This window comes from Temnothorax longispinosus, chromosome 10 (assembly GCF_030848805.1).
Source record: "Temnothorax longispinosus isolate EJ_2023e chromosome 10, Tlon_JGU_v1, whole genome shotgun sequence".
In the NCBI taxonomy this organism is placed as follows: Eukaryota; Metazoa; Arthropoda; class Insecta; order Hymenoptera; family Formicidae; genus Temnothorax; species Temnothorax longispinosus.
The window spans coordinates 4,388,127-4,400,165 of record NC_092367.1 but is presented as its reverse complement, the minus strand read 5'-3'; the positions used below and the strand labels follow the sequence as shown (position 1 = coordinate 4,400,165).

Sequence of the window (12,039 nt, the reverse complement as noted above, 5' to 3'; positions counted from 1 at the left end):
ACAGATATATTTTTGAATTTTTGGTATAAATGTATATGGGCAATCACAAAAAATATTTGAAAATAATAAATATCAAAATAAACAAACTTTATTATTAATTATAACTAATACACACTAAATTCTACAATTTATATATATATAATATCATTTAATATGCTAAAATAAAATATATGATAAATGTTGGATAAATAATAATTTATTTTTCAATACTATATCTTTAACAAAAGCAAGCGACTAGTACGTGTAATTTAATGATCGAATTGAAAATTCATTTATCTTTTCTCATTTCAGTAATGAAATTATATGTGGGAGGTATAAGTCAAATGCCTGTAAGAACAATATGGATGTACTAATATATACTAATGCATGTACTTTCGTCATGTATTATACACGTTTTCATGAAAAATCAGATGGTTCGCAGTATTCATTCAACAATATGAACATGATAATTTTCTTTGTAAGCTTAAAAATGATATTCATAAAACGTGTATAAAATTTACTGTTTTCATGCCATGTTTCTGTATTTCGCAAAAAACAAATAAGTTAAACAAGAAATAATCGCCGTAAAATCAACAAAATAATTGCGGATACTAAAGAAGCGATAAGAATACTCCAAAATAAATCGTTCGAAGAGGACATTGTCTCTACGCGATTTAGAATAATCTCAGGTTGTTGACGGTCTGCATTTTCTGTCGGAATCGGTTCCACGTTACGATGCCGCACCTCGCTCTCGGACACATTTTCCATATTATTCGTGAATGATACTTCCGACGTAGGTGAATCGTCAGCCTATATATATTTTTTATAAATATTAAGTTCTTGCAAAATGCAACAGTCTACGATTTTCGTAACAACATGATAATCGTATATTACACAAAAATATATGTTCAACCGTATATGTTTATAACAGATATATTGTGCATATTTAAAACTGCTTACTTTGAGAGCAATTGTTTTCAGCATGGTTTGCTCCTCCTCGGTGATGGGTTTCTTAACCGAGTTCTTGGACAGCAAACTCACGACTTTACCACACGTATCGCACTGCCAGGTCAGCGATCTGGAATGTAAGAATCGATTACAGGAGTACGTGACTTTTTTTGCAACATTCTGTTTAATCGCGGATCATATATGTACTTTTTAGCAAGCTTTTGCCGTTCCTCCGTGCTGTAATCCAACGCGCCGATCGTGCCGCTTCCAGGCGTGGGCATGAAAGCTATCAGAGCCAGCAACGCTGTTCTAATACTCCACGACGGCTGCCACGTTTCAGGATGATGGCCGGAGATGCTCAGGCATATCTTCTTGTTTATTTCAAAACGTCCATTTGGCTAAATAAAGGAAGGAAGAAACACGTATATATAACACAATTCGTACATAACTCGTCTCTGACATCTACTTACTGTCAACAGGATGATATTTGGCGGCTTCATAGGGTACTCCGGCGGTAGCAAGATCCTCCCATGATAAACGCCACCCTCGAAGTCTGTGGACGGTGGCCCTTGCACCGTGAAATGCCACTCGAACAGGTTGTCCTCGAGAGGAGACGCATAATACTCTTCGGTAGCCTCGTGCAGCTCTTGTGCCTCTCTCATTAACCTCTTCACCGCTACGATTACACATACATTCAATGAGATAACAGTCTTTTTGCAACACTTATGAATATACTATGATAACTATAAATATACTTTGATAACGAGGTGGCAAATAGACAGGCAACGTTGAGATATCAACAACACCCTATGTACGTAATATACATAAGGTGTCTCATCCCACACGTCACCCCAGGATAATGTTGCGTCAATACGATCGCCGTGAAGAAGCGAATATACGTAAGCTGGCCAGCTGGCAGCCGCGGGGTAACCGCGGTTACAACAGCCTCGTGGCACAAATATGTCAGAGGGGGTCAAAACAAAACGTTTTTCGACCGGCGCAATTGGCGACGTGTCGCGACCTCGACTCACCCGGGCTCTTCGCGTTGTACTTCCCCTCGAATGACATCTTCGGGCGGCAGCTTCCCTCGTCGGGGGCGCGGGCACGTCGAAGCAGCCAGCCGTGCACGGGAAATACGCGTCACGGAGGAACGACGCGGAACGACGGGGCCTCTCGTCTCTCCACTGATCCCACCGACGCACTGACCGATAACGCGCGTTGCGTTCCGGTCCCGCGCGTCACATATTCCTGGGTCCACGCGCACGCACGCACGCACGCCAATTCTCCCCGGAGGACGGTTTTTCGGCGCCGTCGACGGAGGACTCCTTGACAGTTGACAGTCCCGACGTGAAGACCGATGGCGTGGCGAGAGGTGAGGCGAGGCGTGAGCAGCGTGACGTGACGTGACGTGTGGTGCGGTGAACAATCGCCGCGCTCGCGCCGCTTCTATTTATCACCTCTGCGGCACCGGACTACCGGAGTACCGGAGTCGCCCCGGTCGCCCGCGCGACCTTGCGCCGCGCGGCGCCCCGTCGGACACGACGATCTCCATTTCCTGGGCGTCGACGTCCTAAATGCAAAAAGGGAGGAATGCGTTTCGAATTGTTTTAATTTAAAAAAAAAGGAGCACTAAAAATGAGATGTACCTAAAAACCGGTCTATTTTGAGATTTTTTTTCTTTTAAAAATTTTCGTCGATTTTAAAGAATTAATCATGTCATTGAGACTGTTTGATCTTGCCCAGACAGCACGCATGATATCTTTTAGACATACGTGTCTAAAAGACATGTTAAAGACTTATATAATATCGTAAGATAACGCCTTCAATTCATGGGTATGCGATCGAAAAAGATATCGTGCTGCTGTGTAATTAGCTTCATTTATCTTTCAAGTGAATCGTTTGTATATATCTTATCAAACTATTCAATATACCTACTTATCTAAACATTCAGCTTCGTTAGAGAAAGAAAATGAAGACGCCTTTTTTCTCAGACGATCGATTATTGTGGCTGATAAGAAACTTCAAAAGTTACTTTTTATTCCTGAATTAAATTTTCTCATTATCTAAGGATCCAAAATTAATTCACGCGCACGTCGTTCTCGACTTGTCTCTGAACAATAAATAATATAGATATTTCCGTAACAAAATTATTTTTTATAGTGACAAATAATATTAACGTCGAATTAACATTCAACTCCCTGTGGAATATTTCGGGAAATGTGTTTTGAACGACACGAGTTCGTGGAAATTATAGACTTTATTTTTAGAATATTCTAAATATCATAAAACAACGTAAACATTCACAACAGATGGGGGAATAGGGTGTTATTTATAATAGTAATAATAATGTCGTTACGTTTACCGTAATAATTAATCGTTTTTTACGAATATATCGTCATGACGTATTTATAATTATATGTATAAGTAAGAGTTTCCTTTCATTTATTTTTTGTTTATATAATAATTACTCATCGTATTCTCTCTTCACACGACAATGATAATTATAATAGTGAAGACGATATCAATAATGATAAGAACCGTGTAACCATAATAATGATAATAATAGTACCGATGCGTCTTATATACGCGCGTGTCATGTATATATATATATGTATAAACAAATACAATAAGTATATACATATATGCGTACGTATGTTCATGCACATATGTGTACATGCTTATTCTTTTAAGAAGGGGATAGAGTCACAATGGCGCTAAACAATGCGATGCAGTGTCCTCGCTCTTTTTCATTTTTATATATCGTTCTCCATGCGCAAGAGAGTCTCGCTTTTATAAAGTATTTTAGCCAAAAGATCTTAGAAGTAAGTCTCGTAGTAGTAAGTAGGTAATAATAAACGCACGTGTGTATGTACAGTTCTCTTCCATCGTCGTTGAATGCCATTTCTCGAACGCCGCGAGAATTATTTAAGTCCGAGACTACGGCTCTCGCGGCTCTTGCTGACGGACGTCGCCCGGATGGATGTGCTCCAAGGATCATCTCCTTGATCCTCTCTCTCTCTCTTTTTCTTTCATTTTATGATATAGCAATCAATCTAAAACAACGCGTGACGAGCGAACTGAAAAAGTACACCTCTCTCCCACATTTCCCGAATTTCTAAGACTTCTTCGCGAAAGATTCGCTTCGTAAAATAAAATCTGGAGATCAATGCGTCGTGATAGGATTTTCGACGCGTTAGGCTTTGGTTTTATTACTCGAAGGCTCTCGGATTGGATATTTTGAAAATGTCTTAGTAGTTACTTACCGCAAGCATTTCTCGGCGTGTATTACGAAAAGATAATTTTACGGCAAATTACGAGTCGGGAGGCAACTTTTATTGGGAAGCGTTATTCTCACGGTCGTAACTTTCTTCAGCGGAGAAGCGTTTCGTCCGGAGTGTATACCTCCGCTTGAAGAAGGCCAACAGGTTTTAATGTGCAATCAATTTATAATTCGTCAACTTTTTTTAACGGCGATCATTAAAAACGAGTTTTAATGAGTATCTTTAATTCTTGCGATCCTCTCCGTTACGCAAAAAATGGGCGAAACACGAATCCCCGGCTCCTTTTAGATCTGCAAAATTGGATGGGAGGCACACACATACACACATACGCACATATTTCCGATGCATTTATTATATTTTCTGTACGGTTTTTTTTTTCATCCTCAAGAAGATACGACGTCACATCCATCGGGCGACGCTCGCGTGAAAGGAACGAGAGAAACGGAGTTCTAAGGCTACATATTTCTTTTTTTTTTTGTTTGGAAAAGAGTTAAAGTGTCGCGCAATCTCCAATGTGTTTTCCTCCTTCTTGCGGCCCGGTCGTATCCCGGGGCGGCAACGTGCCGCGTTTTTTCACACGCGATTTCCGGGACCTTATCTGTCATGTAAAACGCCAAACACGACGCTGGCACAGAGCGTAGAAAATAGATTTAATTAAACGACACGCTTTAGACAGGTACAGTTATTAAATAGGGAAATGCGATCACGCCGTGCTTCGCAGATATTGCCGCGCGAAATAATTGGAAAAAGAATGGAGAGAAAGCGAGAAAAAGAGAGAGAGAGAAAGAGATGAGAATAATTTAATATTTGTGAGAAATAATCCTACACTCGAGCTTCTCGATCGAATAACCGAAATGTTGGAGTTTATATGACAGGACAAGGGAATCTCTCAATAGAATACGTTAACGGTGACGTTAATGTACCTACAAGACATCGGGTCCCTTCGTACATCTCTCTCGAGATACGCTTTTTCGTTTCTTTAAATATAATCTTTAGTCGTTAAAGGAGCATTAAGGTATCTATCTTCCGCGCATCATTTGCAAAAAAAAAAAAAAAAAAAAAACAATCGTGCGAGTGATATGCAGGCGAACGTTGCACGCCTTAAATTTAAATAATTCGGCCCACGATGCGTTCGTACGATGTAGGCCCGTTGTACCAATGTCAGTTAGCGTTAATCGCAATTAATTAAATCTCTCCAATCTCTCCTGCATTTCCCTGGTGAAAAAAAAAATTCTCATATTTTCTCAGAAATCTTTTGAGAATTTAGACCTGTGAATAACTCTAAACAAAAATATATATAGATTATAGATACTTTCAGAAAGATTATTGGATAAAGACTTTCGGAATATTCCAGTACCCGTATGTATTTCATATGGGTACTGAAATATTTCTGATCGATTGCGCAGATATATTTATTTCCACAAAGATGTGTTGACGAGAAAAATCTGCAATAAGTATTTCATTATTATTTTGTTTGAGTGTTTCTGGAAAACGTTCCAATTCGTATAAAAAAATCTGAAAAATTCCGAGCACATTTTGAGGAAATTTTTTATAGAAATTCTGAGATATTTTTTCACCAGGGTTGACTTATCCGAAGTTTGACCGAGCAAGGGTCGAGGTATCGTTGACAAAAACAATTCGCGCGATCGAATTTCGCTCTTTTACATGTATCTTCTTATCGCGGTGAAAAGGAAGCGAGGAGTCTCTCCAGTGTGGATCTCTAATCCGAGTTAATCTCTATTAAAAAATGTGCTAACTCGTGGTGCAACTGACCCTTCTCCCGTACGCACGCTCCCCGCGTGCCCCCTTCTTAGAACTCGATATGTACATATGGTTCAGCGATGTGTTTATCAGCCGATCGCAAGCCGTCGATAACAAGCAGCCAATGACGTATAACGATAGTTTACAAAACAATCCGTATAACATTACGGTAATATACTATATAGATATATATACATACGCGCGCGCGCGGGCATGTGTATGTACATACATGTACACGTATTCTCTCTCTCACTGTTCCTTAGCGATGTACAACACGATAATAATCAGTCGTAACAGGTACATAAAATTGTCTCTCGGTGAAACTCGATTAAGTTGCGTTCGATGCGACTCGAAAGGGTAATTTTCGAAAATTCTATTCTCTTCTCGTTCCCGTTCTCTCCTCGACGATTCTCGCCGACGAGAGAAGGAAAATGAGAACGATAAGATTGGAAAATCCGTTTACAGAAGCTCGGTAAAATTCAATCTCGGCGATAAGGATCGCGAAGGCGCGATGTATTCGGGTGATAAAGGAAAGAAATGCAAATTTCCCGGCGAACCGTTTTGAATTACATTTACAATCGGGGAAATTATCGCGAGTCTTTGTTTTCAGATTTGCGCGAGATCCGTGATAAAACGAGAATCGTCGCGCTCGGAATCCGATAAGATTTTTACTCGCCAAACGAAATTATGTCTAATTCCGCGCTAAACGTAAGAGCCAAGGGATACGTAATGAAGGTACGCGCCACATCGAGTTCGCGTATAGAACGCAACGTAGCCATGAGGAATCACACACAGCACTTTAGTTCAGTCGCTTGCAAAAGAAAAAAAAAGAGAAGAAGAAGGAAACGAAGGACTATTACAGCAGATCACGCTCAGCTGCACAAAAGCGCGAGCTTCTCCCCTGAAAGACGCTTTCGAAGTTAAACGATTCTGTTACGATAATGAGACGCCGCTTAAACGGTTTACTTATCATAAATATGTGTGTGTGTGTGTGTTGTGTGTGTGTGACGAAATGAGGCTTTACACGAACGAACGCAGGAAATACAAGCTTTGCGTATACATATAATATCTAATTATGCGTGTGTTTGTATATACAGAGCGTTGCGCGATTTACACGACAAATTATTTCATCAACAGACTCTTTGAGGAGCTTAAAGTCGATTTTTCTTTTAATTTAAATGTCGTCTTTTACTTCGTGCCTTTAAAAATATCGCGAAGACTCTTTGAGAGAATTAAAACTTTACAAAGTATCCGTTTTTAAAATTAAATAAATAATAACAAGTTATTTTTAAAAGAGAAAATATCCGTTCAAAATTAAACAAATAAGAAATTATTTTTAACAGAGAATTGATTTTAAATTACACAACAAGCTTATAAATATGGTTTGTCGCAAGGCACTCTGCATATACGTAGCACGCACGTGTGTCGTATGTATTAGCGTGTATACATGATTTCTCTCAGTTTGTTTGATGCATACATGTTATAAAGAGTGACCCAAAAACTTGCGTTCCACATACGGCGATACTGTTGCGTGTATTATATCTACGATGTAAAACGCATATTTGATGTCGGCACTATATTCTCAAACGAATGAACGAGATGTCCGCGTGCGTTGATGGGGTGATCGCATGCTGCCAGGTCGTTCTACGCAGAACAAGATCGTCGAATCGAGATAACGCCGTGGCTCTCAGGAGAAAAATTAATTAAATTTGATCGCAATTACTCTACGAGTTCACGCTACGTCACCGAGAAAGCGCCGAGGAATCAATTTCTTCATACGAAAGAAGTCACCGAGGAAGACCGTTTCTTCGAAAGAAAGGACGACGGGGGCGGAAACGCGCGCGCGATCGCATTAGATCTCTCAAGTATTTCTCTTCGTAAAGGAACAACGTCGGAGGTGAGAGTTTTATTATTCGAGTGTAGGATGTGCGAGTCGAAGCGCGGAGTCGATTGGAAAATGATTGGAAACGTCTAAACAAGGCACAAGTCAAGACTGTTATCCGAAAGGTGGATGGTCCGTGAAAAGTTCGTGTATATATGCGAAAGGGAAGTCCTTTAATTCGTTCTTCGCGTTCACACACATTTAGTTACCCTCCTCGCATTTCGTAGAACAACGGGTCGCTTCTACAACCAAAAGGATAGACGGGAGCGACTTGGATCGCGATTCTTGAATCATCATTATCGTGTCACCCTCGTCGTATCGCAAGTGACGTTCGCAATTGTAATATGTATATATATATAGCATTTATTAATTTGACCCGCGTGGCGCCTCTCATTTTGAAAATCACTGTAGCGCCGAACGCGTATATGCGCCTCGTGTTTCGCGACAGCGATAGATACAAGTGATAACGGTGTAGCGATGATTGCAACGGCGAGAGCAGTGACAATGGCAATAATCAGATCATAATTAAAATGAATAATAATCGCGTCGTAATCATAATGATGCGGTAATATCAGATAACCAACACTGTAATGTATATATGTATACACGTGTGTATACAGGATATCCCGGAATTGTGGGCAGCCTCTTTCATCCGGGAATTTATTCGATCGATTTGGAATCGACCTTTTTTTTTTTAATAGAAAATGGCACTGATACTTTTCTCGAACTATAAGCGAGCCTTGAAAATTTTACTTTAAGTCTTATTCAGTTTCGAGAATTAAATCGTGGAAAATCGATGATATTTGTGGAAAATTTACATTCAAGGAAGTCGGTGAGGGAATCCACAGATGGAAAGGAGTGACGATAGCTCTGGGACATCCTGTATATATCGTAGTGCTCCTTTATATATATATATATATATATATATATATATATATATATATATATATATATATATACACATATATATTTGTATATTTATATATATTCATATTTATAATATGTATTATTTATAATTGTGTGTATATTATATTATATATTTCATTATTATTTAACACATTTTTTTGTACAAGTAAATTAATTAAGAATAAGTACAACTTGGTAGCAAAGAGAGATAGAATTATTATTCACTGTATATTTTATATCGTAGTGAGAAGAAAGAGATATATATCTTATTTCATTTATTATAATATTCTTTCATTACTTTTATTATGTTTCAGACCGTAACACGCTGACGATGCCGCCATTCGGCATTCCGGAGATGCTATTTTTTGCCTCGTATCTCTCATCTACACTTCTCCTTCCCGGTACCCGATATGATTAGGCTTGCGATCTCCCGCGCTGCTCGCCGACGCTAAATTCAGCTCTCGCGAAGCTCGCTAAGGCGCGACGTCTCCGATTTTCTAGAGAAGAGGTAGAAAAAACAGCGAAAACGACGACAAAATCCCGCAATACGACCGCGAGCGATTATTACTATAAATATTACAGACGAGAGACGAGAGTAACCGCCCTCGATTCTGATTATCTTCGGGACGTCACGTGCGACAAAGCGTATTGAGCGCGTGACAGCGCGGACGATCGAAGCGGAAGCGTCTCGACGATCGCGTTCGTTTCCCGCACGAGAAACGTTTTTTTTTTTTAATATTCTCTAGCGATTATAACTCCCCGTGGAATCCACCCCTCGAAATAAGTAACTCGCAAAAATGTAATATATTCATTTTTTTTTTCATCACGAAATTATTTTACGGCACGTCGTCATTTCGCGATTACGGTTCTCGAGTTTTGCCTCACGCTCGGCCGTTCTGTACCGCTGTACCGTAAAATTGACGGCAAGGATCCACTTCCGGCGCCAGGTACGGGCAGAGTGCGGCTGTGGCTTTTTCAGGCTTATATCAGGCAGGAGCAGGAGCACGAGCACACATTCAAGACAACGATTAACGCTCTTTACACGCGAGGTGCTGCTTTCATTTAAAAAAACGCATCGTCTTCTCTTTCTTTAATTCTTACTAGCCTGCGCGTTTTTTCAGCACCATTATGACCTACTATCGGATTTTAATTTCAAGCCTATTGGCGGAGCTCACGCCCGGATAGCATGTTACAATCGCCCCATCGGGGCGTGCCTGTAATCGTTTCAATTTGCACGGCTCTTTCTAGCAAAGTTGTGCGACTAGTTGGGAGGGGGGGGGGGGCAAGAGATATGCATCACATGTCTAAACGAGCGTACGTGTCATAGCTCACTGATATACATGTATTTATATGTACGCGTTTTGGGGAGACCCATCATCGTTCATGCGGGATTAAGTCTCTTCTTGACGTCTCGTCAGGAAAAGTACCATTGTATCAAAACTATCTCGTTTTCGATATATGCACTCCTAAAACCTCACCCTCTAAGATATCACAAAATACGCGACGAAACGGAAGTTCATAGAGATCACATATGAGACGATAAATTCCAGCCCGATGCTATGTTGCGTAATACGAGCGAGATTCTTGCGTGATATATCATGACCGGTAGCACAGTTTTCAACGAAAAAACATGGTAGTTACTATTGAGACCAGTTGAACCTGACGATCATTATACAATAGCGAGATTCACCTCTAAGCTTAACAGATAACGAATATCTTGCGTGTAAGATCATGGCCGTGCGCAGTTCCGTGAAATGGAGATACAACGAAAACGAGATATTTTCTTCGATATCGCACGAACGAGAATGTCGAATGAATCCTCGGGGCAGAACGGCCAAGATAGATCATGTCGTAATGAGTGTACTTGGAAACGATGCGCGCGCTCGACGTGCATTTCTTTCGCGCGTTAATTATTTCGTGCGATCGTGACGGACGTGTGCACGCGCGGCAGCGAAAAACACGGTATTCGGATTACATAATAATTAATAATAATGATAATAATAATTAATAATAATATATAATATATAATATTTATAATATTTATGTATATTAAATAAATTCTCCGATATATATATATATATATATATATATATGTATATATATATGTATATATATATATATATATATATATAATTTACGACTTAGCCCTAAGCTTAGCTCGACTTAAGATTTAAGTAACCCCACCCCGTGGCGCGGGGGATGCCCTTACGCGTCATCCAGGGCGGACACATCTTAAGAACCTAGTAAAATCCTAAAACCGGAAGCTCCGCCGTGACGACAGGCCAGCTGCCTTCTTTGTTTCTTTGGCGGAGACCGCTCGTCCGTTCTCTCTTTCTCTTTCTCTCCCTCTCATTCTCTCTCTTTCACACTGTCTATACGATTCCTCTCATTAGATAGACGTAACCGCGCGCGAGCCGTTCGTTTCGTTCTCTCCTCGCTTTTTTCGTACCGGAGAAAGAAGAAAAGACACGAGAGAAATGGTGCCCGGCGGAGACGCCGGGGGGGGAGGGAAGTCGTCCTTCCCCGTACATGAACATCCGATTCGCTCGACGTGTAAACGAATCTACCTACAAGATATATCGCTCTCTACGTTCCGCTTGTCGTTGATACGTTCGTACACGCGCGCGTGCGTATGTACATGGGTCGATTAATCCGCGAGAAATACGTGGTGTACACGTTCATGAATGCTGGGAAGAGGAGAAAAGCGAGGAATTGCGAGAGTCGGAGTGAGCGAGGGATAAGGAGAGAGCGCGAGAGAGCAAGAGAGAAAGAGAGCAAGGAATAATTGCGCGAACGGCGAGAGATCGGAGAACGTCGCACGCGCGCGGCTCATCGCAGAAAGGAGGCTAAACGTTTTCGTTCTCCATTCGCGGGCGCAGTGTGCGCGAAAAAGAGATACGGAGGCAAATTCCTCGAAGAAGAGGAGGCTACGAAACGTCCGGCTGGACGTCTCTCGATGTTTCACGCGGCCCTCTTTTCCTTGACTGCTGCTGCTTTCTTCCGCTATGCGCGCACCGGGACCGATGACGATGCTCGTTGAAAATCGCATCGACGAAAAAATCGCTTTCGCTTCGCGACCGTCTGTCCGTCCGTTCCTCTGATCTTCCTCTTGCGACGGCGATGGTTTCTCCTGACTCCTCGATAAACGGCGCACTGGTTGTAACAGCCGGAGGGGGGCAGGGGGGAGAGACGAGCAATGGTTTGCAAATGTTCGGTGGTGGCGGCGATAGCGCCGGGATCTTATGACCCGTCCATCCATCCGCCATCTGAAAAACGTTCACT

General features: G+C 41.2%; 2 protein-coding genes across 6 annotated transcripts in view; both read right to left on the bottom strand.

Annotated features, from left to right (window-relative positions):
* Positions 1–70: 70 nt before the first annotated feature.
* Positions 71–2,402, bottom strand: LOC139820444 (ubiquitin-conjugating enzyme E2 J1). Its single transcript, XM_071790728.1, has 5 exons — positions 1,959–2,402; positions 1,398–1,603; positions 1,135–1,325; positions 940–1,057; positions 71–789 (listed from the first exon to the last, which is right to left on the bottom strand). The coding sequence occupies exons 1-5, from the start codon at positions 1,993–1,995 to the stop codon at positions 544–546; spliced, it is 798 nt and encodes a 265-aa protein (XP_071646829.1). The 5' UTR covers positions 1,996–2,402; the 3' UTR covers positions 71–543.
* Positions 2,403–3,165: 763 nt separating this feature from the next.
* Positions 3,166–12,039, bottom strand: part of LOC139820439 (serine/threonine-protein phosphatase 2B catalytic subunit 2) — an 83,245-nt gene continuing 74,371 nt past the window's right edge. For all 5 annotated transcript variants that reach the window (XM_071790712.1, XM_071790713.1, XM_071790714.1 and 2 more), the window contains one exon: positions 3,166–12,023. The gene's annotated coding sequence lies outside the window, so the exon portion shown is untranslated. The remainder of the gene's footprint in view (positions 12,024–12,039) is intronic.

Coding starts and splice junctions, on each gene's coding strand:
- LOC139820444 (XM_071790728.1), bottom strand. CDS start 1,995: ATGTCATTCGAGGGGAAGTACAACGCGAAGAGCCCGG. Junction 1,058..1,134: donor CGGCAAAAGCTTGCTAAAAA/GTACATATATGA, acceptor CTTACATTCCAG/ATCGCTGACCTGGCAGTGCG. Junction 790..939: donor TGAAAACAATTGCTCTCAAA/GTAAGCAGTTTT, acceptor AAATATATATAG/GCTGACGATTCACCTACGTC.